The sequence below is a fragment of the Myiozetetes cayanensis genome, unplaced genomic scaffold (assembly GCF_022539395.1).
Source record: "Myiozetetes cayanensis isolate MyiCay16 unplaced genomic scaffold, myiCay2020 scf5-8, whole genome shotgun sequence".
NCBI lineage: Eukaryota > Metazoa > Chordata > Aves > Passeriformes > Tyrannidae > Myiozetetes > Myiozetetes cayanensis.
The window spans coordinates 61930035-61957823 of NW_026087742.1; the positions used below are offsets into that span (position 1 = coordinate 61930035).

Here is a 27789-nt window from a genome sequence, read left to right on the forward strand (position 1 = left end):
AGTACCAGAAAGAAGCAATTCTTCTTTTAAACTATACATTTTTCACATTCCCTTAATTTATGAAGACATAGTTTGTCTTTTATATGGTAGAATTATTTCTTTATAGCCCATCTCCTTTACAAATAAATCATCTCTGTTATGAAAAGACTAGAATATCCATTGATTTGACAGGCTCTAAAAATCTCTCCAAGTCAATTCACTGATAACAAAGTGAAGGGAGCTCATTTCCATGGTGACTGCATCACTAGTGCAGTTGAAGAATGGATCCTGAGCTGGGTAGGTACTGTGTTTAAATCCAGTAACCTTGCAAGCAGCAAGTACTCTTCATGCTACATATCTATAAAGAAAGCTTATTTTCATTCATATTTGGGGTTTTTCCTTGCATTCTTTAGAAGCTTCAAAAGCTTTGGGTTTCTCATGTAGTGGGTAGTATTCTTTAAAGTAGTATACAAAAAATATACACAACTGCAGCTGAAAAAAGATGTGCTCTTCCAAGAAAATGTGGCTTCTCCCAAATTCAGTAGTTGGTGCAATTTGTTCTTTAGCTTGAATCTACTTTGAGAAAAAGTTACCTAGAAAAGATTAATGAACTGAAATCAGTTTTTCTTCTTTCGATAAAATGTTTTATCTATTCCATTGATCTTAAGAGAAGAAACTTATGAGTCACCATTACATAAGGAAGAATTTTTAGTCTTTTATATCATCTTGTACATAGATATTGGAATTCTGTTATAATGCTTAACATAACTTTTAAATGTTTGTTTTAAAGATATGCATAGTAATTGTCCTTAATTTTAAAATACATTTTTATAAGGTATTTTGTTTTCCTTTATTTAGAATTATTTACTGGGGAGATAGGTGTTTCTGTAATGAGTTATATGAACTTGACTTGCCGGTTTTATGCCTTTTCACACACCTTACAGTTAGTTGACGTCTTTTCATAGTATATTTATTCTTTGAATGTTTTGTTTCTGATTTTGCATGGATTAGTCATTGAATGGAAATATATTTGACTACATAAAGAAATGAGCATGCTGTGTACCTACAGAAGAGGCCTGTACTAGTCAAAGTAGTTTCACTGTTAACTAGGAACCTCCACCAGTTTTTTGTTTGGATTTTTTTAACTTAAATAGAAAATACTTTTTGCTTCAATATCATTTATCTAGAAGTCTTAACATTGACATAATTGTATACTGCAGTTTAAAAAACAACAAAACCAACCCACAGTGTCCAAATGATTGCCATTTTTGCAAATAAAATTCATTTTTATTTCTTCCAGCTTTTGAAACATCTGTTCCTCTACATAGTCCTTTTCAAGCAAGCTGAATTATCTGTAAGATGTTGTGCTGGGTTTATTTGCCAGAGCCTTAAAGTGGAGAGGAGAGGCAACCTTGTCAAAGCCTAGGGATTTTGAAGCTGATAGCATTCGAATATATAGATTGGGATGGTCATGGAAGACAGGTCTTTCACAGGATATTAGTGCACCTCCTCAGGGCTGTCTCGTATTGAGTTATTTCAGCTCCTTGTGATTCATCCTGTTATTTTTTTGTGCGTATTCATTCATTCCCACAGTAACCTCTCTTGTCGAGGATAAACACATGACTAAGAGCTCCTTTGTTTTGGGAAACAGAGAGGTTGATATACTTCCATAATTGCAATGATCAGCTTCTTAGCAAAGGTGGACCCAAAGGTTTTGGACTCAAACCTTGAATACAGTCCTGTGGCTGTGGATGTCTTCCCAGACCTGTGTGCTGAGATCTGGATGCAGTGTGCCACTAACAACAGCTGTGGTTAGCTACAGGGAGAAATGACAGGAGGATTTGCCCCTCTCACAATCAAAAATGTGACAGTGTTGTTATCAGCTGGTGAATTGTCTCTTATAAAAAGTATTGGTGGTTTTATTTCAGAGCTGCTGAAGAGCTGCTACTGTGTTTGACACAAAAAGGCCATTAAACTTAGGAGATACTGATACTGAATGTTGTATGTTTTGTGTAAATTGTGGGAGTTTTCTAACCATGGGACTTGCTGACCCAGTGAAATTTTAGCTTTTAGAGCAACATACTGTGTCAAAGTGTATGCATAAGATATTTCTAAAATAGTTCATCTTGTGTAGTGCCCAAATAAAGAAAGTCTCTGAATTATTTGCTGTGAAAAGGGTTTGGATGAAGGGTAAGATGAACAGAAACCTGCTTTTGGACAAATGACTGTGCAACCTTCAGCTTGAAGTTTGAAGGATGGATTACTAATTCTTGAATTGCTTTATTATGTTATGTGTCACCTCTGTTCAGACTACATTTGTGTATGTAATGTCTTAGATCAATTTATATTATATTATAATGAAGTTTTGAACTTTTTTTTTCTGACTAAAAAGGCTGCAATCTGCTTTTCCATGAAATGAGGTAACAGTAGAAATGACCACGTAGTCTTCTCAAGAAGCTATGTTTCCACATTTCATATACTGTTTCTTTTTTCATTAATAGTATCAAGTGGAAGTTACAGAAACAATAGTTTTTTAGATCCCTCTTGTATCTGCTATTGCATCCTAACTTTGGTGGAAAAGACAAAGTAGAAGTGGTTGATGGGTCAAAATCTACTGTCTTATGCTAACATGATGCTCTCTTGTATAACTACATTTTCTAGAGAAGATTAATACATTAGGTGTAAATCAGTACAGCGTGGAATATAGTATTATATGTAGGGTTTACTAGTTAACATTGGATATGATAAAGATTAGAGGAACAGTAAAGCAGGTAACAGGTGGCTATAATTGAAGTGACAGTGGGCTATGCAGGAATAGGCAGGAGGTTACTGGCTGCCTGCTTCTTTAATTGTTGACACTGTTACTAGACATGTTTTGATGAAATTAACTGATGAGCTGAATTTAAGAGAGAGCTTTAACTAGAAAGAAGCTTCAGAAATAGGGCCAAAGCAAGCAAATAACAGTGAGGACTGAAATAATAAATATTTAATGACCCAGGTGGTACATCATAAGTCCAGATACTCTGCTAAGGAAACAAGCAACAAATGTCTCAAGTGTCTGAAGGGCATGGATTTAGTGTCAGGGAGCTGACACTGTAATATGATTATGAGAAAGAAAACATAATCCTGAGACAGATTGGGAAGATCTTCTAGTAGAAAGGAAAATGCTGATGTGTTTATGAGTAGCAATGTTTGGTTCTAGGTGTCCCTATTTAAGGACAGCAGCTCCAAACTGATGGGGCAGAGAACTGCAAGGCTGCCTGTCATCTTAGTCACCCTCTTCAGAGAAGGATAAGAGTTTTACTTCTTCATGCTCAACTAGCATTTTATGGCATTCTGAGTGCACTGAGGAGAGAGGAAGGTCCTGGAGCTGAAGAGCTCATTATTGACACAGATAGATGTAATCTTAGTAATTAGAAGCTGAAAATCTCAGGACCTCATTCCTTTTCTTGGAGATTTTCCTGAAGCAGAATAATGAAACAGCGGGCAGCAGATGGACCAAGGCATATCTTGAGTGCCAGTGGGGAAGGCTTCTGCAGAGCACTGAAAGTGCTGATACAGGAATGCTTTCTTGGTCTACATATGGTGTCCCAAATCCTCATGAGAAGCATTGAATGAACAGTCACACTCAAGTCCTTGTAAAGGCAAAGAACAAAAAGCTATAGCAGTTTCCAAATACTGTTGTGGTATGTTCAGCCAGGATGTTGAATACGACATGGAACCAAGGAGTGGTCTACCCTCATCACCTTACAGGGGTTAATCTGAGTTTGTTGTATCAGGCTGCTGTACGATTTCGCATGTTTATTTTCCCTCTCAGCAAAATACTTTAACTTTGAAGAACGTCTTGTACTTTCATCATCACCACTTTGTTTTCATTCATGGTTACTTTTCCAATCTACCTCACATGTATGTTGTGTTTTTTCTTTTGTAGAACAGTTCGTGTCTGGCTGAAGAGAGACAGTGGACAGTACTGGCCCAGTATATACCATGCAATGCCATGTAAGTATAAGGAGAGGCTCAATATCTACTGTGTATTTGCATACTGGCTTTTCTGGTTTTGATGAAGCTTTATGCTTATGACCATTTGCAAGCTTACCTCTCTGTATTAAATGTTATTCTTGAACAATCCTCTTGGTCTCAGTGAAGCTTTACCAAGTTACATGCTAATGCTTCTGAGGGGCATCAGATGTTGCAGTAGCAAAAGACACAGACATGTTAACAAGGGGTGAACATGTAATGCAAATATAGATTTTAAAATGTGGGAGCTCAAAATGTAGTCTCTCATTCTGCCCCTAATGGAGTCCACAAAGCTTTGTAAGCTCCAGTATAAACCACTCTGCCTTTCCTACTGCATCTGCTCAGTCCATCAGAGTGCAATGGTAAATGGTTTTATTTGGTAAGAATTTAATATTCTGTTGCAGCTAATATGATAGAGAAGATACTAGACAGGGAAGGCAACTCTTCCAGTGTAGAAGCAGAATCATTTTACCTCTGCAATTAAATGTAGAAAACCAAATCTCCCTAATGGATCCTTCCATTATGGTATGCTGTATGCCTCCTCTCCCAGAGAGAGTGTATGTGCTTTAAGGGAAACTACAGATCAACGTCCACTTTTCCAAGAGACAATTGAAGAAATCACAGCCCTCACTGTTTGCCATAAAACCTGTGTTGATTGCAGTAATATAACTTCGCAGGTCACCAGAGGCAGGCATACGCTAATGCTCCTCAATCAGCTTCAGATGTGCTGGGTTAGTCTGTCTTTGGAAAGCTTGTAAAGCTGACCTTAAATCCAGATTGGGGAGCACATATCAAGTCTCACTGAGGTATTCTTACTGTCTGGAGAAAGAATTATTTTAAGCTAAGATAGGCAGATTGGGAAGAGACATCTGTCTCTGTGATATGTAAAATATTTAATAGATATAAGTTTCAGTACCACAACAACATCAACTTGGGACCTTAGAGCAGCCATGGTGTTTGCCTGCTTTAAGAAAACCATTATTTGATAGAGAGGAGGATCTCTTATCTTGCTTTTGCTGGATTAGCTCGTAAGAATATGTCAATCCTTAAAGGTACTTTCTGCTCAAGTTTTGCACAAGAAGGTATTGAAAACTAGCTAACGATGTGGCAGTCTATGGTGTTTCATCAGGATCATTAACAGTGGCCTGAGTTCCCTTGACCTGTCCTGAGAGGTTTGCTTTCCCCAGCTAAACTGTTATGAAATGGCTATTTTAGCAGTTTGGCATTGATTCTTCTCTTTTTCCATGCGGTGTTTTTCATACATTTGCATTTTAAAATCTCTTTAGGTTCTCTTCTGGTCTTAGCAAAACTATGTTATTGCCAGTAATAACAGCTTCAGTGGAAATGGTGGAGTAGATCCAGATCCACTGAAGAGGGACTATTTTAGAGCTCCTTCATAAATTTGACGCTGTGCTTTCATTTCGAAGGCTGGTAAGCTTTTGAGCCATGAGATGTTAAAATTATGCTGTGTTATTCACTGATTTCAAGAATGGTCAGAATGACTGGAGCAATTACATTATCAGCCATACCTTTAAGCTTGGAAATCATAGGAAAGGCTCTGAGTCAGCACCTCCATGAGTCTACACTTGACTGCAAATGATCATTTTGTCTGTTTCTGTGTGAATCACCTTTTTGAGGGTGCTCTGCTTTAAGTCCATACTGGGTTTTGTTGTTTAAAGAATAACTGCCTAGGGGTTCTCTGTGTAAAAATGTAGGAGAGACATTAGAGCCTTTGTGCTGCTTAGCAAGCTGTGAGTGTCAGTCCTACTTATAGATAACCTATTAATATGACTTGTGATTTGACTATGGTGGTGTGTGACCTAAACTATTTCATGTTTTGATATCAGCTAGCCTTAATAACTGAGTCTGTGCCCTAGATCCTCTGGGACATGAGGAAGATGAGGAGCTGGGCAGAGTCAGCCATGTGCTTTGGTCAAGTTCTGCACCCAAATAAGGTCATCAGCACTTTTTGAATGTGAAAACCATTAAATACCAGGGGAAAAAAAAAATCAAGATTATAGATATCTTCTGAGTTAGGACACTTGCTGCTCTTTAGACGTGGGATTTCCCCAACTGCAAAGTTTTATGCCCTGTTATGAGTGTTTCTGTAGTCAGAAAATTCTGTACAGCACAGCAGCCACATTTTTGATCATCTCTAGCCCATGAGAAAGAAGAGAGCTCTGGGTGTCACACAGTTATATTGTTAGAATGATAAACTAGGTAAGCTGGAAACTTCACTGACATGTCTTTCACATCACTGTTGTCTCAATAGCTCATTAACAACAGATCTCTGATGAGTATGTTAACCTTCCTCATGGTTAGATTTGTGACTTGAGCAGTGTCTGTACATGAGGAAAAAAAACAACTTAGCAGACACAAATTCATGAAAGGCAAAGGAATTGTACTCAAGAGTCAAGTGAACTTTGCCAATTAAAAAACCCCTCCAAAACACCCAAAAAGAACCAAAAAACCCTCTTACAGATGTGGAATGGAGTAAAGGATATATTGTAGTCAGGAACAATGGAATATCCAGTCTTTGAGGCAGATAATGCACTGCCTGTTTTAGGATAGTTTTCATAGCTAACACTTTGCTTTGAATAGGAGGCTAAAGAAACCTGCAAGGCAAAACAAGCTCCTTTGATCTTAAACTGTCACATTTAGGCATTTGAAAGTTGCCTAAATACCCTGAAACTGCAGATACAAATTTTGTATCTCTCTTTTACTTCTGCCAGCATCTAATAGAGGTCACACTTTGTTAAGAGCATGAAGTATGTAATAGGGTTTTTCCTCCATAATTCATTTTCCAAGGGCAAAAATCGGTGTGTATTTGCCCTATGTTTAAGATAAGACTACAGCCAGACTTCTGCATCAGAAATATCCTGTTTGTCCTCTATAAAAGTTCAGATCAACCTTTTCCCAGTCTGAAATCCAAATCCTAGCTACGTACTGAAGTTGAGAGCCTTCAGAGTGCTGTTATTTTTCCTGCCTATTATTTTAAAAGGATCTTAAATATCTCAGAAGCTTAAGGTTTCAAGTTTTTGATTTGTTTCTTTTTTCTTCCTTTTTTTTTTTTTTTAAATTTTTTTCCCCTCTTTTTAATGAGGCTAAGTGCTTAAGTATAAGCTGCTGCAGTCCTGTGACAAGTGGCATCACTTTAACTACATTAGTGTGGCTAGTGTGGACATAATTTTAGTGATGACATAATGATTTTTCTAAGACTACATGTTACTGAAGAATTCCCCTAAGAAAATTATTATAGCAAAATAAATATCTTTATACTACCATGACTGTGTGCACACAGGTCTGGAATTTAGAAGTTACTTTTTTTGTAATCAATTTGCTTCAAGCAACTGCTTGCATCTTTTGCATCTGAAGTGTTTGGGGAAAAGCACACTTCAAATAGGTAATATACCTGGGACTTTTCCTCTGTGAGTTATTAGTTGCCTTCAGACTTACTAGTATCTCTTTCAATGTATGCACAGTGTCTAGCATTAAAAGGTGTTATGTGGAATATGTCTGTTCTGCATTTAAGTCCTTTAAAATTACATGATGTTCATTCTGCTTGGAATTGGTTTTTCTCCTGTCCATTTTTCCTACAAGTGTCTTGTTCTGCTACAGCCCTAGAAGCCTCAATTTAATAGTAGTGCACCACCATCTGAAGGGATGATTAAAGCTTGCCTTTTGTGAGGGAGAGGTACAGGAAGGAGAAATTTTGTCACTGTTACTAGGCCTGATTTAATTGTTTCCTTTATGTCAATCTCCTTGAACTGAAGCCTTTTCTTTGATTTAATTGTCAACCCTTCCAGGAAGATATAAGCCAAAGTGCCTGCCTGGATGTGGATCTGGTAGGCTTTCTGCTTACAGTTAGTTGTCCTTCGGGAAATGTTTGAAGGGGGATTCAATACTGAAGGTAGAACAAGTTTTATTAAACAGTCAACACTGACCCTCCTCTTCTTCATATAGCTTTGCTGCCAACTAAACTATCAAAGAAGATTTGCTAAGATATGGACTGTTTAGTCCCAAGTGCGACATTACACAAATTGAGAATATACAATACTGCAAAAGAGAGGACTCCAAGCTTGTTAGTAGCAAAAACACACAAGTAATCGCACAAGAGAGTAGAAATCAAGGGCGGGGGGAGGGGGAGGGAAGAAGCAGAACTAAAAGTGCATCTGACTGTACTCTATCACAAAAATATGGTTTAAAAACACTCTTACCATTACCAAAGGAGCAAGAATGCCTGCTCCTAGCTGCAGTTGGCAATTGCTCCTGAAAAATAATTTCTGAAGGTTTCTGTTGGGACAGCAGGACTCCCAGCTGCATGCTGCTGTGTTGAGCAGTAAAAGCAATTCCTGCTTTCTGAATGTAACTTTAAACCAAGAATAGCTCTTGAATTCTTGCAAGAAAATTCTGGTTTTACCCTGACAATCCTTGAAGCAGCATACTATGACTGATTTGTGTTCAGTTTAGGAATGTATCCTGGTGTTTATTTGAGTAATATCAATGCAATCAAGCAACGGATAGTTTAAGATACAAACTTTTATTTTGGCCATAGTATGTGATAGTATGATAGTTCTGTCTGTGATGCAACTGCACTAGGGGACAGTTGGACTTAGTCCTTATTATCAGCTGATATGTTGACTCTTACAGGAGAACTTTATTACTGCAAGTGTAGGATGCAGACCTCTTATGTAATACAGTGTTTTGTTTTATTGTCAGTAAAGTTCAGGCAAATGTAAAAAAAAAAATTATTCAGCTAATTAATTTCTCCAATTTATATTGCAATGTCAGGTGCCTCATATGAAAACACCACCACTGCTCTTGTATGAAATGCCTGTTTTCAGATAACTAGTAAGGAAAAATAAAGGAACTGGAGCAAGAAATAGCTGTTGTTCCATGTCCTAATAGGATAGGGTTGAATGAATTGCAAGAACACTTCTATTTTTATACTTGTCTGTTGGAAGGGGCAAAATGCTGAACAGCATCATAAAACATGTTAGCTAGTTTAAGGCTTTCCAGAACTTCAAGAAAATGAGAATCACAGTTTTGTTAACTTCATCAACATGTTCATTTTTTTCAGCTCCATGTTCATGCATGTCTTTTAACCCGGAAACCAGAAGGCTGTCCATAGGTCTAGACAATGGTACAATCTCAGTAAGTACATCCAAAGATTTCTAGTTGAAATGCTTCCCTTTTGAGAAGTATGTGTGTGATGTTATGATGAGGATATTTTTGCTAGTGTTTGGGAAACAGACTTTTTACCTCTAGTAGAGCTGAATCTGTAATGTAGAAAATGGCAATTATTAAAAATTTTATTCCTACTGCCACAAGGAGATTGAGTAGGCTTTACAATATTTATTAGGCAACTCAACAAATTGTCCTAATTTGCATATATCTTAAAAAATAATGCAAAACCAGCTGTTATTTTATTACATTTAAGTGTCTTGTTAATCACACCATACCAGAGTTTTCTGAAAGCAGCAATTAAGAGGGGAAAAAATCATCTTCTGAGAGGCAGAAGATGAATTTCTGCTCCATATCTATCTGCTTTTCCAAACTTCTGAGTTCAGATTTTGGTTTTCGGTTCCTTGGGAGGAGTTGCTCCTAACTGGTAGTGCTGTTGCTGCGAGATTTGGTTCATTAACATCTGAGATATATATGCGTGGAAAGAAGCAGAGTATTAAAAGAGGAATGTATCTGTTAGGTCTGTGACAGAGGGTAGCATTTGACCTTATTAATTGGATTTTTCTTGTGGGGTGATGAGTAAAAAGCTATATCACTTTGTGGAAGAGTTATGGGTCAGAGGTATTTTTCACCTATGCTTCATCAATAGACTCCTCTTCCAGTTTAAGGTCATTTTACCATAATTTCTAACTTTTACTGCTGTTGTCTCTGCCTTATGGGCTTTTTAACTGAATGAGTGTTTTCAGGTTGACATAAGGGCAGCTGTCTGCACTAAAGCCAGTATGGCATTTGGGAAAGGGTGTGTGACCCTTTTAGCTGTTGCCTGTAAGCTCTATCAAAGATCTGAAAGTTTTGACCTATAAAGCTGTTAATGGCTAGTAGCAGAGGGTTTTTTGTGTGCCTGTAGGAAATTTATTCGTTTGTATCTAAGAGATGAAACAGCTACCAGAGAATTCCTTGCACCTCTGAAATTCTCTCCTTCCCACTCCCTGAAATAGCTGTAATTTGCCAGTCCTAACAGGCACTTTTGTTTTCACCAGGCCTTTGAGGAATGTGAAGGCAACTGTAAATAAGGTATTTAAATGTTCTAGCATGATGGGAGATGTGTCCTTTGTCTTGGGGGCATTTTGCCTTGAAGAGTCAGAGGATGCTTCAGTCTGAATGGGATCAAATATTTTCCATTCTAAAGCTAAAGAAGGTAAATGAGATATGCAGGTGATAAACCAACTCTGACTTCGGGTACTTACAGGTGTATATTGCCATGTCTAAGGCAGATTCTATTTGTTGCTAAGCTGGGCTTTTCTTTTGCTCGTCCTCTGGATACAAGTACATAGGAAGGGGGAAGGGCTTGTCCATGTTGCTTAATTTAGTCCCCTGTAGCTGCAGGCAGTTGTGTGGTCCGGATTGTGCAGAAAATGCACTCTACAAACTTCCACAAGCGATGAAATGTTTCCCTCTGTAGCCTACCTAAGGCTTGTAAGAGAAACCACAACTGTAATGTACTACAAGAAGTGGTGGAGCTGAGAATGGAAGAGGAACAAGGGGAGTCTCATTTTCAAGTCACCAGCGCGTAGAGAAAATCCTCTGGTACTTGGAAATGGGTTACAGCCACCCTCTGGAGGAAAGGACAGATTTTCTTTCCTGGACACAACTATGATGATTAGTTTAGCCAGGAATATACCAGCAGGGCACATTGGTCACAAAATAACAGAACTTACTGCAACAAAGTGACCTTAGTACCCTTGCTTTTAATTGTGTGGCCCCCAGAGGGAAAGTACAGGCAATTGAGCAGCTTGAAATATTTGGGAGCTAGCTGCTCCATGTTAGCACTTCTGTAATGCCCAGCACTCTTGTGTATGCTGGGTGCAGGGCCAAAAAAAAAAAAAAAAAAAAAAAAAAAAAGAAAAGAATTCTGCATCTTCAGTTTGGGTAGGTAGGAAGAAAGGAAGCAAGGGCTGTGGCATAAGTGGGTGTGCCACATAATCTCAAACGAATTGTTTTTTTTGCAATCCAAGGATGTAAATAGGAATAAGAAAGAAAGTGGAACTGCCTTTTTTATTCTGTAAAATTTTTGTAAACTATATGGCTTTTGGTTAAAAGTGTGGCACCTCAGAAATGCATAAGGTGCATTTTGAGGACAGCCAGCAATGCTATTCACAGAAAGAAGTTCCAGCAAAGCCACCATGAGGTGAGCTTGTATAGCCACCTTTCTTTATGAAGCAGGGTGACAGTTTTTGCTTCTACAGAGATTGTTTTTAACCTTTTGTAACTTCTCAACATGAAGGTTGTGCAGGCATTTTTGTGGCACAGCACACCATTCTCTTACATGAAAGATTGTCATCTTGCTTGAGGAGTGGTGGAAACTAATGTAAAAAAAAGTTTCTGTGATCTGTTGTTTGTGGTTTTTTTACACTTTACAAACCTGTTTTCGAGAAGAAATGGCATCATAGGGAATGCTTGAGGTCCCTTTTTGAAGTTAAAAGAATTTAGATTTTATCATGAACACCAATTCCGTGCTCTGAAGTGGAAAAAAACATGCTCTAATAGGTGTAGGACTCTCAAGATACCACAACAAGAAGAAACATAAGAAAGGTCTTTTACTCCCATGCCAAGATATGACTCCTCACATAATCCATCTGAAAGCTAATTTCCTAGATAAAGTTAATCATTAGGTTCTGCAGCCAGTAGAGGAGAGGTGAATTGCCTTTTCATACACCTGTGTTGCTTATGCTAGAAAGTGTTATAAAATGGCATAATTTTTTCTTCTCATTTCTGGGCAAATTGAAATGAGGATTTAGTTTTTAGACAGCTGAAGCTGAATGAAATTGATCTTTTTTGCTGACCATGCTTGTGTCTATATGAAGCTGTTACTTTGGTCAGAGCTACAGGGACAGCAAGGCACTAGAATAACCTCTTCAGAATTCTTCCTTGGGTATGACACTTAGTAAGATAAATTCATCTTCCACCTCATCTGATCTTGTGCCTGTCTACAAGTCAGGCCATAAACACCACTTTGAATACCTGGGACTGAGTTGGGCTCTGGAAAGGCATGAGTCTTTCTTAGATCCCATGGTCAAGCATTCAGAATAATTTGAAACTAGCTGCTGATACTATTTCCAGGGTGAGGATTTACAGAGGTCTGTCTTATGGTCAAGGGAAGTTTGTGGGGGGTGTATGTGTTTTAGTGTGAGAGAGTTGTGTGCATGAAGCAGTATTTGAGTCTTTGTACATCAGTGGACAACTAGATTTTGACATATTTTTTGAGACTGCATTGTGAAGGCTTTCATGGTACCAAGTCACTGTTGTAATAATAGGTTTACCTGAAACAGGCAAGACTGAGCACTAACATTTATAGTATGTTAAAAAAGTATTAAAGTAGCTCCAAAACCACCTCTGAAGGGCAAAGAGTGATCTTGTCAGAAAAGTTGGTTTTAATCCCTGCAATGAGGGGGTTTGGTTTTACCATCCTGAGTGCTCTGATATATCCCAGCCCCTCCTGTACAAAAGGGGTCTCAGAAATCTTTCTCTGTTCTGCTAACAAGCACCGACTGAGCTATGTGGGTGACCCCAGCTTCTCTGGCTCATTAAGAAGAGCCAAAAACCTGCCTAATGAGAACTGAGCGTCAGCAGCTCTGAGAGGAGCAAAACATCTACGTAGGCAATGATAAAAAAACAGTTTCTGCTGGTACAATGTTACAGAGATGTAATGGGTGTTTTTGTAGTGCAGATGATACAATGTATGTGCAACAGGGCATGAATTTCTTGAGCAAGGTGCCCTGTGCTAAAATGTGTGTCTAGTGACGCAATTAATATTTGGCCTCAAGAGGGGGAGGGCAATAAGTGCAATGGAAGAACACATGACTGTGTAAAGGAGAGCAGGGTGTAAAAGACCTGCAGAAAGATTAGAAGATGCAAAATAAGAAAATGTGTCACAAATAATCAAATGTTTTCAAAGAAGGAAATGATAAAATGTCTTGGGGGGGGGAGAGGGGGGAAGAAGGAATTGTAACCAGTATTCAGGTTAATTGGAACTGTGTTTATCTTGTACTGCATTTGTTTATATTTTGGATGGAGCAGTGTACTAATAGTACATAGCTGTGGTTTGTATTAAAGCGTACAGTGCTAATCAATACTTGGATAAACCTTATGAACTGCACTTGTCTTTGATTCACTGTATTATAATGGAGAGATTCAAAAGGTTTTTCAGTCTTCTGCTGAAACTGTGGGACTGTTTGGATCACAGAACAGAATGGCCACACCAAATTTATTAAGGGAAAAAATACAAAAAAGAAAAAGTGAGATTGCAAACCATGCTCTACATTTCACCTTAAGTCACAGCACCTGTGTGCCACCACAACAAAAGTTGGGGACACCCAAATTGGTGGGAAAGGCAGATATATTCTCCCACCATGTGCTGCAGCAATTAAAGCCATTTCTCTTTAGGTAAAAATAGCACAAATTTAGCATTAGTAGCAAAGGGTCCTGCTTCAGATAGGCTTTGTAGTAAAGCACTTTGTGTGTGGATTAGAATTCTTCAGGCCGTGGTTAATGAAAACATTTTTCCCCTGTAGGTAGCTGGGATGGTAGAGCAGATTTTTGACTTTCTGTGGTTTGTAGAGTTAAGGTGACCCTATATAGAAATCCAGCTGACTTAATTGATTTGTTACTGCTGTTTAAATAACTCTCCCCACTGTAGCACTCAACTGCCAGGGGGAAGCTAATGGGAGGTAGAGCAGATGAAGGAAAGGAAGATGAAGTGGAGCAATTCAAGGGAATATATTTATGACAATTTTTTGAACAGAAACCTAGAGATACCAGAATACATAGGTTCCTCAAACCACTCACAGCTGTTTTCCTAGAACTGGGATCTGTAGATGTTCCACAGATAAATATTGTAACCTCTCCATCTTGATGCCAAGCAGTAGAAGTGATGTATTAGGGTAGTTCTTGTGCTCAAAAGCCATGCAGATTACCTGCAGTGACCCCACAGAAAATATAGAGTGACTTTTTTCTTTTTTTAATTCTGGTTTGGAAACTGGAGGTAAATACTGGCTTCTTGGTGGCTTGAATGGCTTATGCTTTTTTGCATTAAATGTTTTGTTTGCCTTCAGTATAGTCCACAGGCTCCTGAAGTCCAGTCTTCTCTACTGTTGCACAGTGCTTTTGGCATGTGCACATAAACATTTCACAACTGTTATGTTTTTAAATGTAGCTTATCTTGTGTTTGTAATGTTTATTTCATTTTTTCACCATATTTCATATTAAATGAGTTAAGTTTTACTTCTTCTGTCCTCTAGGTATATTAGCTCAGGGACTTTCTGTGTAGTTTGCTATAAATTATTAATATGATGTCTTTTTACGCTCCTTTTTTTTGTGGTGTGTGTTTTTCTGAGTATGTGATGTATGCATGTAGAAACTTAACAGCAATCTGAAAGCTAATTCATGCAGTGGTGCCACTGAGCCTACCCTTTGTTTGGGTGCTTCCTCCAGAGAGGTGTTGCAGGAGTTTTTGTTGTGGTGATTCTGTTTCCCCAATTCTGAGCAACTCTCCTCTTCAAAACGATCAGCAGCAGCACCCAGGTGCTCAGTCAGTTTAACCACATGGGGTGTTTTCAGGAGCCAAGGCCACAGTGCAGACTCTTAGCTGCTGTTTTCGTCATTTCCCCATGCAAAAGCCATATCGGGAATTAAATAGCAGCACCAAGACAGCAGAACTGAAGAGCCCATCCGCATAGATGTGCTATTCCCTGGCCACAGGGATGAACCTGGCTGGACTCACACCGTGCCCCTCTCCCCAGGCAGCCACAGCCTGTGCTAAACCACTCTCCACCCCAGGCACAACTGCTTGTTAGCCTCAACAAAGCAGCAGCAAAGCAAAAAAGTTTGCTTCTGAGGTGCTAGAGTAAATATTAACTATTAGTGTAATGAAATCAAGATGGAAAAAAGTCTATGTTTCTCTTTGTCTGAAGCACAGACAGGCTTTTTAACAGAAACCTGAAATGTGTTCCATTCCCATCGTGGTTTATTGGCACCTAGTCTGGACTGAGCAACTTCAAGGGTCTCTTACATATTAACATAGCGTTTCCTGAGTGTTCAGGATGTGGTGTATGCACAAACATGGATACATGTGTATACACAAATGCACATGCATGCACACATAGCTGTGCGCACACATGGGTTTCTGCCCAGGCTGTCCTGAGCAATAAGCGTTTGCCAGATCTCATGCCCTTCATTTTGTGGCACCTCAGCTCATAAGCAGTAATTTCTGTCAGCATTTTTGGCTTCTTTTTTAATAGCATTACTTTTATCTCCACCATTCTGTTCAGCAGAACTCATGATGTTGTTTCTTAGGCAGCTTTAAAAATAAAAGTAATGTAGATTTTTAGATGGAGGTACTCAAAATTAGCAAAAATATAAACAGGGAGATGGTTGTGAAGAAGGGGGAGCTTACCTAGGTAAAGAATTAAAATGAAAATAGTCTCAAACACTTTACATCTCTAAGCACTGTTTCTTTTGTTTTTTCTTTCCACTCCTTCAGGAATTTATTTTATCTGAAGACTACAACAAGATGACACTAGTGAAAAGTTACCAGGGTAAGAACCGTGTTAATTGGTTTGTATTGTCATTAACTTTTGTTAATGTTCTCTTAATGAGTGTGAATGGAAAGAAGTCTCCTTTACAGTGATTTTTTTTTTAAACTAATGTGAATGCTGATTTTATCAATAGATTTATAATGTGCTTTGTTCTGAGATTTCAAATCTCTTAAAATAGCTATTTTGTTTTCTGTTTTTCCTTTTAAATTTGGCCTTTGGAATATCACCCCAGACAGCAAACTGACCAAAATCCAGACCATGTTTTGGGAAGAGGAGTTTTGATTTTCAGTCTTTAGCAATCCAGTGTATCTACTGTAACAACTTAGGAAACTAAACCTGTGTTTTAGGGCTTAGGACTGCAGCTTTTGGGGTTAGTCTGGTTATATTTCACTAACTGTTGGTTTCAATAATATCAAGATTATCAGTGAATACCTCTCATAGTAAAAGGTCAAGAAATGTAAATCCATACTGTTTCTAATTAGATTCTGGTATTCACTATTGTGATGTTTTCAGAAACCTATCTATTTATCCTTGTCAAACCTCTAGAGGACTATTTATTCTTATATATTTCTTGCTGTTAGACTAAGAGATGGTATGACAGTATATGGTATCATACCATATTATATACTAAGCATTATCTTTCTTGTACAGAAACCTCTGACATGCTGGCTTTAGGTTTCTCACATATATTTTAAAATATGTACTTATGCATATTTTGCATTTTGTACCTTTAAAGACTGAGAGGATAATTTAAATCTCTAAATGGAGACTCTGGGTATCACTTTGTAACAGATTTTAAGGTGTGAAGAGAATCTTGATTTTTACAGAGCCCAGCTGACATGTGAATGTTTCACTTCAACTGTTTCATGAATGTCTGGTGTGTTGTAAAATTAAGTAGGAATTACCTGCATTTTTTCTTAGCCTGTGAAAACTGAAGAAAAATATCCAATGACGATAAAATATGTATGTGAATCTTAAATAAAATTGCTGCAGTCTGACTGTACAGGTCTTTAACATCTAAACTTGTGATTGCTCTGCAGTCACCAAAGTGTGATGCACCTAGGTTTTGTATTTAAGGGTTGTTGCACTGAAGAGGGTGAGCTGAAGTCTTCTCTTCTGCATATGTAGAACAACATATTCATGAGAACAATTTTCTTGATAAGCTCTTCAGGGAAAATGATGAAAATTTTGGAAGAGGGGAATGGATATCTTGGCAGTATGCAGAAAAGCCAGTTGGTTGTGACAACCCACTGAAGGTCTGGGAAGCACCCTCATAAAATAAAATTAAAAAAAAGGAAAAAGAAAAGAAGGAAAATGAAAACTGTTCTGATGGCCTTCTGCTGCAGTGTGGCAGATGTGCTGCAGAGCATTGCAGGAGGCTTTTGAGTATGAAGATGCCATGGAGAACCTCCATGGGTTGTCCTGGGGGAGAACCCCAAGAGTTCAAATGACATTCCCCAACTATTGCAGAGCAAAGGATTCTAATGAGCATCCATTAACATCAGCGGAGAGGCGGCACAACTGACCACAATCATAACTAGAGTCGCCTCCTGCCTAGACTTGTCTGACTCAGCACGAGAAGGTTTTTCATGAAGTCATAGAATGGTTTGGGTTGGAAGGGACTGTAAAGGTCATTTAGGTCCAACTCTTCTGCCATAGGTAGTCCATTCCATTAGACCAGGTTCTTTAAGCCCCATCCAACCTGGCCTTGAACACGTCCAGGAGTGGGGCATCCACAACTTCTCTGGGCAACCTATTCTAGTGTCTCACCACACATACTTGAACAATTAAAGTGAACAGGTTTCTGACAGTGCAAGGTAGGAAAACAAAAACAACAAAAAAAACCCCTAAAAGATTCCCCACCGTTTGCAGGGCACCAATGACCTGAGGCTGACCAGCTGCTCCCCAGCACAGTGCCTCCCATCACCCTCATTCAAAGATTCTCTGCTCTTCACACCAGATATTGGTGGAGGAGCATAGAACCCCCTCTGCCTGGTCCCTGGGCTTTGCTGAACCCATAGTGGAGGTCTGGGGTGCTGGGTAAACATTGCATAAGTGAGCTGCTCTGTGACCTGCTGTCAGTCACAGGTTCCTGCAGTTTCATCAGTATAGGCACTTTCATGCTTCTGATGCTACATTTGCTGCCATCCAGAGCACTGGATCTGAGTTTACTGGAGGCCTTCCTGGGGCCAGAGACCAGTGGGGCTTCTGGATCACAGTGAGGAGGAAAGAGCCCAGTTTTCACAATGCTTTCTGGGACAATATGCAGGGAGGGGCATTGTAGACCTTTGAGTAGGCATATTATGACCCAGCAGAGTTGGATTTTTCCAGCTGGCCATGTTTCCAGTTCCCCTCTGGATGATATATTAGCTCCTGTTTTGGGTGGTTTGGTTTTGTTTTTTGTTTTTTTACTGATTTGTTTATTTATATGACCCACACTTTATCTGCCTAGCCAGGTTTGTAGACCTGCTCCTACCCTGTGCTTTGTGCAGCCTGCCTATTTTGAGACTGTCCCTCTGCCCCCTTGCTTTCAGGCCAGCTCATGTCATACCCTTACTTATGCTTTCCTCTATGCACAGCCTCTTCATGTGAGCTGTTCTTGCACATGCTAAGCTTTTTTCCTTACTGGTTACTTCCACCTCTCTTTTGGTGATGCTTTTTGCTGTTGTAACCCCTCAGCACAGCTTCTTGCCCCTGCACTGTGTGTGGCCATGCACTGACCATGCTTCTCAGACCTTTGCCTTTACACATAGTGCAGACCCTCCCTTTCCCTATGCTGGTATCTCGGCGTTCTCCTCCTGGTTGCAGCTTCTCTTCTCTAGGCACAGACTTTACAGCCTTTCTCCAGCCTGTTCTTTCCACACTGCTTGCTGCTGCTTTCTCACAGAAGGAGAGCAGCCCTCCTGCTGCCTCCCACTCTCCAGCGGCAGATGTACCTGCTCCCTTCTCCTCTCTGCTGCTTCTCTGCCTTCTGTGCAGCATAATCTTCCTCCAAAAATGGCTTCCTTCTCATGCTGGCTTACACAGATCTGCTCTTGCCTGGTGCTTGCAGAGGCCTTTCCTGTACTGTGAACACATCCTGCTTCTATCCCCCCATCTCCATCCCACCATTACTGCAAATGAACAGCTTTGGAATTGTTTTCTCCACATTTTTTTCTGCTCACAAATGGTGATCAAATTTTCCTTGGATGAAGGACCAGCTTTTTGTTTACTGCTTCAAGACCCCCTACCTACATTAATCCTAGGGCCCAGATCTCTTCCTTGCTCTGCTGTCAGCTTCCAACCTTCTGACATTTAACTTCTTTTAGCCTTAACTTTTTTTTTAGCCTTGACTTTGATTTATGTCTGTCTTCTCTGTCCTCTATTACTGAGATGACCTCCACCATGCTCTTTCACTTGGTTCAGATATTTGTGTCATCAGCATGTGTGTTGGCACCAGCTAATATGTGCAAGTGAACAACAGAGTGCTGAACTGAAAGCTCCTTTTGAGGAGAGAGGATAAGCAAAGCTATTGTCTACACCCCTTCCACCTCTTGGCAAGTACAGTTCTTCAATGTCGACTCCTTACTTGCCAGAAAGAGCTGCCTCAGCATCCACAAGCAGTACTTCTAGCAAAAGTTACGAGCCCTGCCTTTTAGAAGTTTTAGGAGATAGGACATTTAACAGAGTTGGATGGTGCCAGCTATCTATACAACCAATTCAAACCACAGGAAGCTGTCACTAGAAGTAACATTTCTGGACAGGCCTTGAACAGTCTGATCTTGGCCAGCTTTGGGCATCCTGTGAAAGTGCATGGGGCTGTCTGTGGCCTTGCTGGTGCACACAAGCTCCTGGGACATGTTTACAAGCCCATCAGGTGCTTACAGCAGCATGCAGCTCATTATGACCCTCTCTCAGCGCACCACTCCATCAGCTAGTATGGGTGTTTCCAGGAGACCAGCAGGAAGGTAAAGACAAGCATGAGTCACCTTTGGGGTCACTGAATTTCTCCCCAGAGAAAACAAGGGCTGTGAGGAGATAGGATCTATTTGAAAGAGCTCAAGTGACTCCTTAGTGTCCCCATCCTTCTGTCTGGAATGTAAAAGTGTATGGAAATAACAGCCAAAATCTGAGCTCTTCTATGGGCAAGAGTGAAAGAACCTGGGCACAGTTCATTTCTGACACTATAAACTGGACTAGCTGCCAATCACAGTTGTGGCAACTTGTGTCAACGCATCTATTGACCTTTCTCCTCAGGGAATCTCCATCCAAAGAAGCAGTGTGGATCAGGGCAGGTGTTAGCTTGTGCAAGCCACCTCTTCCTTGCTATCACTGGTTCCCCTCATAGGGTTTGAACACAGCTCTCATTTGTGCTGTATATTTGTGCAGGGCAATCTTCCCATACTGTTCTGAGGAATTTCTCTGCATTTCAAATGGAGGCTTGGGACTGACGTTTAAGCTTCCAAACATATTTAATCTTTTTTGTGTGTGCTTTTACACAAACAAATACAAGCAATACAAGCAGTCTGTTTTGTGCGATACGTGTTGGCAGGTCTCAGAACAGTAATAAATCAGCAGGGCTGTAGATTGAGGAGTATGGCATTCACTGCTAAGTTAGAGCTGAGAATAGTTCTGCAAGTCTTTCCAGCCACTTGTTTAATTAAAAAGTCAGCTCAATCAGCACTTCATGACCAAGCCCAATGGGTCATTCATACAAAAAACTATCTGTAGAAGTGTGCATTCCCTTGTTTTAATGAAAAGCTTTTGATGGCTTTATTTTGGTAGCAGTAGGCATTTATTCCTTCAGCTGTTTTATTCACCCACCACAGCTGTGATATTTTTCTTTTTCTTTTATTTTATTCCAATAACCTCTCTATCTGGTTTGCATTCAATGCTGAAACTCTCCTTTGGTGCAGCATTGTGCCTGTAACTCATCATTCTGCTGGGGTACCACAGCCCACATCCACCAGATTTCACAGCAGGAGGAGTGACAGGATAGGCGTCTGTACTGCTGTCATAAAACCAGCTCAAAAGAGGTTTAAATGGAGCCTCGAGTCCATTCCACGATGGCAGTTTTGTTAGTGATGATGCAATCAAGGAGGAAAGACTTGTGCTACTGTGGAAGACAAACGGCTGCAATAGGCATGGAAGGAATTAAGTCTTGCTTCCACTCTTTCTCATACAAACGCTGAACATGCAGAGCAGGGACCTTACAACCTTGCATGCTGGCTGATGTCAACAGGATTATTAGCTGCTTCTGTAGGGAAGGGTGAGTGGAGGAGTTGGGTGCAGTTGGTATTTGCAGTGTTCTTCTGCCCCCATGTTCTTCTCTGCAATGTGATTGTGTGTCTGTCTGCTTAATTTTCAGCTCATCAAAGCAGGGTCATCATGATTCTGTTTGTCCTGGAAATGGAGTGGGTGTTAAGCACTGGACAAGACAAACACTTCACGTGGCACTGTTCAGAAAGTGGCCAGCGGCTGGGAGGGTACCGCACCAGCGCAGGCGCCTGTGGCCTCCAGTATCCTTTGCTGAGCTCTCAGTTTTATTTCTGCTCTTTGGCACTCAAACAGCGTTTTTAGTTCATCTGTCTAGTTGTCCTCCAAATTTTGTGGCCTGTATAGATTCGGTGCTTTGTGAGAGAAACTGTTACTTAAAGCCAATTTAAAAAACTGCCTATTCTCCTTGCTTTGTCTCCTTAATGCGTTATGGCATATTTAGGTCTAAGCATTTTTAAGCACCACAATGGGTGATCTGCAACCTATTGTGGCCTGCTATTGTAATAAATATGGATAGGACCTTTATTTAAACATGCAGTGCATGCTTTCTTCAGAGAATTAATGGCAGTAAAGTAGGTTGGTGATTAGGTCAGAGTGCCTGTGTGCATGCATGGTAAAAATTAAATGACTTTAATATAAAATAATGAGCACTTGTCCTTCACTCTGGAACTGCTCACTATGTATTGGGAATTTGGGTTAACCAAAGAGTAAATGACTCCAGAAATGGCACTCAAGTGGCTTATTCACCCGGAGCTTCTCCAGCTGCCCGACAATAAAAGAAATATTAATTCAGCTTTATTACAAATGAAAAGGAAAGTGGAAAAGTATGAGCTCTTAGGCTGAAAACAGGGGTTAGCATAAACAGACTTTTTAATGCCCTGGAGTGTACGTGGTATAGATGTATGTTTTGCTAGTTCAGGAGAAGTGAGACCAACTCAAAATTACTGTTCGAATATGGGCTTATTATCTGGTCATTCAGCCAATATAAATGGCATAAAGACTGGACTTAATTTTAAATTAAATTATAAACATTTTTGGAAAGCATGATGCAAGAATTGTCCTGTATTCCCTAAATCTCTCTAGAGAACAGACCATTTTGAGTGATTAGGACTTTTGGAGGACACTAATTGGAGGGCAGTAGAAGAAAGAATCATTGGCTAGTACTGCAAAAATATCTGGCACAGCCAGGAACATGTTTGGTTTTTCTTTTTTTTTTTTTCTCCAATGTCCTTTGTACTTAAAATCAGTGCTTCTTAAATAGCACTGCTCTTAGGGAGTGCTAAAAGCAGTTGCTCCTTAAATATCCAGTATGGACGCTGAATGTGGAATTAAATTGGATGAAGAGGTCAGAATCTGGCTAGTTAGCTGGTTCCATTAGGTGGTTAACTGGTCCAGATTGTTCTCAGTTTAGAATACAATGTGTGAGGTGTCTGATGTAGTTAACACTTCCTCAAATATGACATGAAACAATACTCTTCTACTGTATTCATAAACTCGACTGTAATGAAGAAGCACTGTGGTGGGTTGACCCTGACTTGATGCCAGGTGCCCACCAAAGCCACTGTGTCACTCCCCTCCTCAACCGGGTGGGGGAGAAACGTAAGGAAAGGCCAAGATAAGGACAGGGAGAGATCACTCACCAGTTACTGTCTCAGACAATACAGACTCAACTTGGGGAAATTAGTTTCATTTATTACCAATCAAATCAGAGTAGGGTAATGAGAAAAAAACCCAAATCTTAAAAACACCTCCCCCTCCTCCTTCCTTCTTCCTGCCTGGGCTCAACTTCAGTCCTGATTTGTTCTGCCTCCTGGAGGCTTGCCGTTGGTTCATTGCATGTTGTCTTTGCTGATCCTTCTTCCTCAAAGAGAGAACTCCTCACACTCTTCCCCTGCTCCAGTATAGGTTCCTTCCATGGGGTTGCAGCCCTTTGGGAACAGACTGCTCTAACTTGGGTTCCCACAGGGTAACAAGTCCTGCCAGCAAACCTTCTCACAAAAGCCACCTCATATACCCCCCACTTCCAAAACTTTGACATGCAAATCCAATACAAACAGAAAACTAGTAATAGTTATTTTATACAAGTTTGGGAAGGAGAGAGTAGATACCATCCAACTCTAATATCTGAGTTATAGAGCTCAGGGAGACAACTCCTATGTTCATGGAGAAGGGCTGCTTCAAAGGTGTTTCATAACAAAAACACGAGTTGTGTCTTCTGGAACAGTCTAATTTTTTCTCACTCTTTGGTTTACTCAGGGATACTGCACTATTAGTATGAACAGGGGCCTAAAAGTACACTCTGAATACCTCCTTGAGACTGGAGTACTATTCACAAGATTGCAGTATGCTCGTGTTAAAAGAATTAGCTAGTCATGAAGGGAATGCAAAGCTTGTGTAAATAATATATTTTCCTCAGCATTTATCCATCAGATTTGATGTGGAAACCCGGCATGTGTTTGTTGGTGATCATTCTGGGCAAGTGACCATACTCAAACTAGAGCAAGAGTCCTGCAGCCTTGTTACGACATTTAAGGGACACACAGGTAAGGCCTCAGAAGGAGACCTAATCTGGTTCTTCATCTGTGCTCAGCATTATGGTGGTTTGACTGTCCTGTGAAACACTAGGGTGGCTTGTGTCAGTGCACAGCATGAAAGGGACACAGACCTTAAACTGTCACAGCAGTTCAGGGAAGCTGTACTGGTAAAAACAAGAGTGATCAGAACTCTGAGCAGAAAACATCTGTGGCAGAAAATGCCATAATCAGTAGCTACTAATTAAAGCAGAGTAAGACTAGAACAAGTGGTGGTAGTTGTTGGAGAAAAATGGGTGCTCATAAAGGAGAGGCCCACACTGGTAGACACTTTTTCCCAAGGGGAATAGGCACATCTTGGATGCGCTAATTGCTTGTTTCACTGCTGGAACTTGCGCCCCATCACCCTTTAAAAAGAGCATTTTCTCTCCATATCCCTCCTGACTGAGTAAATGCTAATAGCTCAATCACAAGGTAGCACAATCCTTTTGCTAGGATACTGAGAGGATGCTCATAATATTTCACACTTATTTGTCTTTTAATCTCTTGGAAACTGTGAAGATAAAAAGCTGGATAGTCACATTGTGACCATCCTTCTACCACGCTTTACTGTTCAGTGCAAGTGGCAGTGGAGCCCTCTGCCCACAGAAGAGCAGCTGGGCTGCTCTCAGGGGTCTCAGTAGGTTTTCTATACTGTTAGTTTTCCGCTGGCACATGGTTGCATGGCCTTTGCTAAAGAGGTCTGCATTTTCATCACTCTCTCTGTCCTTTTTATTTTGTTATGTTCTGGTCTTGTGCTTTCTGTAACAAAATGACTGTTCTGTGCACTCTTATTGCAGGTGGTGTCACTGCTCTCTGTTGGGACCCAATACAGCGAGTTTTATTCTCAGGCAGTTCTGATCATTCCATTATAATGTGGGATATTGGAGGAAGAAAAGGAACAGCCATCGAGCTGCAAGGACATAAGTACGTTCAAAGCCCTTCCTCCTGCTTTTATGGCAGAAAAGCTAAAGGCAGAACCCACATCTGGAAACAAACAGCCCAAAGCTTACAGTCTTCACAAGCCTCAAGCTTGTATGTGTGACTCCCTGTGGTCCATATACATCAGGAATAATTTGCTTATAGTAAGTTTTTCAGTGTTTGGCCCACAGGCTGGTTTGAGAGTCCGCAGAGGGTGGTGAAGGAAAGGACAATATCTATAATCCCGAATGTGTTATGCCAGAGCCTGCACCTCTCTTGGAATGAGGAGTGTCCTCAAATGAGAACAGCTGCAGAGAATTTCCTGGTTTTCAGTTGTCAAGGTCTTTCCTTCCCCTAGAGGGAGCATCGTGCTTGAACAATTAGTCCCTTTTTCCTCCATGCTAACTTTTTCCAAGCCACTCTGCCTACAGCGTGAATTCTAATTAACGTGTTTCACCTGTAGGAGCCTTCACATCTCCTCAATGCAAAGAGGCATTATCTTTGCATGTACCTTTGTGCAGCATAGTAAATGTCTTTGAAGAAGAGTAAGCCTGTGCTGGGTGTTGATTAGAGACCAGAATGGCTCTAGTGGCAATGACCTCCCCACGTTTTAACATTGGCAATGCAACAGGTTTGTTTCAGAGTATTGGGACAGCATATATGTGGGACTTGTGTCCAGGCTGAGGTCTGGAGGCGCAAAATCCCATGGTGGTTTTGGCCTAAAATTCATACATTTATTTGAGTGATGTTGCACTTGCTGAGTGATTTGCATGCCTCTGGGATTTCAGAGCACTGCAGAGCTCTTGCTGAAATTCCCAGATCACCCTCATACCCCTCCAGTGGTGCTTGCTAATGCACTGCTGCTAGATTTGTTGCTGTGGAAATTAGTTCTCCTAATATGAAATTAGCCTCTGGATCTTAATCTGCGGCATGGCTGTCAGCTGGAAATGTACAACATAAAGTACCAAGAATTCTGATGGTGCCTCTGGTGTCAGCAGGCAGGCACTGTGAAGGGTGGCTGTGTTGTACCAAACTCTTCCATAAATGCATTTCCTTCTGCAGGTGTAGCCATATGCAAAAGCAAATATGTTAGCGTGAAAGTCCTTTGGGCAGATAAGATCAGTGGTGTTAGCAAAGAAATCCAAATATTGTGGATTATTTCCAGTCACAGTAATCTCAGTTACAGTGTCTTCATAACCTTGGTTTTTTCCGTAACAGTTTTGTGTGGTCTTCGTTCCCTGGGTTGTAAACAGCTTGAGATGAAGCTTGGTTTTCTTTCTTTTATGAAGGATTGAGCCCATCTTTGTGGGCTTGAGTCAATTAATTTTTTCCCATGTTGTTTTTTCCTTACAAGAAGAAACGGAAGCACGTAAAGTTTCTGCCTTACTCTGAGAAGGCTTAGGAACAATTTAGTGATTCCTATATTATTTTTCAAACTCTGTGCTTGTTAGTGATAAAAGAAAATCTTCAGTAGTTCCTCACTGCTTCATTTCTAGATGATGCAGAGCTTTACAAAAACAGTTACTACTGACTGTCTGACAAGAAGGCACCTTACTGGAGCTTTCATGCATCCAGATGCACCTTCAGAGTGGCCCAGAGCTGCAGTTCTGTTGAGGCTTCCCGGTGCAGCTGGGACCTCCCATCTCAGGAGCAGCAAAACCAGTTATCAGAACAGGTCTTTACTTTTGTGGATGCTGCCCAGATAAGCAGTGCTCTCTTTCTGGTCACAGCTGGACAGCAAAGACTGATTTGCATCCGATGGATGCCAGGTACAGTGAGTGGGGGAAGGAAATGTATGGGCAAAGAAAGGGTTTTTACTGCTTTATTGTATGTTCTATGCTTACTTGTGCACTAGCTATAGATGTTTGATTAGTAACTGTCTTGCTTTCTTTTCAGTGATAAAGTTCAGTCTCTCTCCTATGCTCACCACACTCGGCAGCTCATCTCTTGTGGAGCAGACGGAGGAATCGTCGTCTGGAACATGGATGTTGAGAGGCAGGAGGTAGATGCTTAGTTCTCGTCAGTTTGGTCTGAAACAGTCTTAAGAAGAAGGGGCCTTTCTAAAATGGCAACTTTCAACCTAAACAAGATCATTCCAGACTCTAAAAATGTTTTTGGACATGCCTCAGTTGTTATACAGCAATTATGCCATGCCTTTGATGGGGAAATTGTCTGGTAGAAAATGTGTATTAAATAGACTGCTAAATGGCTCTTACTCTTTACATTACTGCTCTGAAAGACATCCTGTAAGGAGGACATTGTGAGATACTCCGCTTTGTTTTTCAGCACATCCTGAGAAATATCATCAGTTCAGGTGTAAATGGATGGATTAATGTTGTTTTTAAGAAAACAAAACAAGAAATCTCTTTGTCATCTCCGGAAAACTGCAACCCAATGTGGTTTTTTTACTGTTCTTGATAAAATACATTTAACTAGGGCTTCAGTCACACCTGCTACTTGATCTTGCTCTGGTGTAACAATGTAGAAGCGGGGTAAATGATGGCTGTGCTGATCCAGACAGTAATATTTCACCCACACATTTCTAATTGCTTTTGTGCTTCACAGCCAACAAATGTAAGCGGGTGCAAAAATGCACTCCATGTCTTTGGCGCTGCGGGAGCAGCCTGCCTCCACTTGGCAATTCCTGAGACCTGACTCAGAGAGGGGGAGTGAGCACTGTGCTGAATGAGTCAGGTGCCAGCCCGGCTCAACAGCCTGGCAAATCCTGGTGACATCAGTCAAACCTCTGCCCTCTTCCTACAGAGGGTACAAAGGCATCTTGAGTCCCTGCGGTGGATAGGTCTGAGCAAGGCTTTTGGCAGTGTGAGCTCTCATCATCTTTGCTGGTTCCTAAGAGTCTTGGCCTCCCTGGAGGCCCCAAGACCCTGTGTAGGTCTTCCTTAAGGAAGGAGGAAATCTAAGTGAAAAACTTGTTTTTAAAAAAGTACTGAAGTAGGCATAGGCAAGAACTGAGCTCCCTTTTTAATGTGAGTTAGCATTCCAGTTGGCTCTCTTTAATTGCTAATCCAGTGGCCAAGTATGTCATCAGCCCCTAGAGTGAAATGAATGCAGAGTGGTTTCCTCCTTCCCAACAGATGTTTCTTTTTTGCTGCAACTTGAACATCCAGAAATTAAAACCTTTATTTATTTGCTGCCTTCAAAAGGCTATGGTAAGGGTTAAGACAGCCTTGTCACAAAACATGCAGCAATGCTATGAGAAGGCTGGTTTGAAAAATAAAGGAGAAATATAACTAGCTAAATGAAGGCCT

The 27789-nt window shown here is 40.5% G+C and overlaps 1 protein-coding gene across 1 annotated transcript in view; it reads left to right on the plus strand.

The window, feature by feature from the left end:
* WDFY2 (WD repeat and FYVE domain containing 2) overlaps positions 1 to 27789 on the plus strand; it is a 63646-nt gene that overhangs the window by 30723 nt on the left and 5134 nt on the right. Inside the window, exons 2-8 of the mRNA XM_050334013.1 lie at positions 3911 to 3978; positions 9077 to 9150; positions 15719 to 15773; positions 21121 to 21271; positions 23460 to 23572; positions 24400 to 24526; positions 26417 to 26522. Of these exons, the coding sequence (XP_050189970.1) occupies positions 3911 to 3978; positions 9077 to 9150; positions 15719 to 15773; positions 21121 to 21271; positions 23460 to 23572; positions 24400 to 24526; positions 26417 to 26522 (694 nt within the window). The remainder of the gene's footprint in view (positions 1 to 3910; positions 3979 to 9076; positions 9151 to 15718; positions 15774 to 21120; positions 21272 to 23459; positions 23573 to 24399; positions 24527 to 26416; positions 26523 to 27789) is intronic.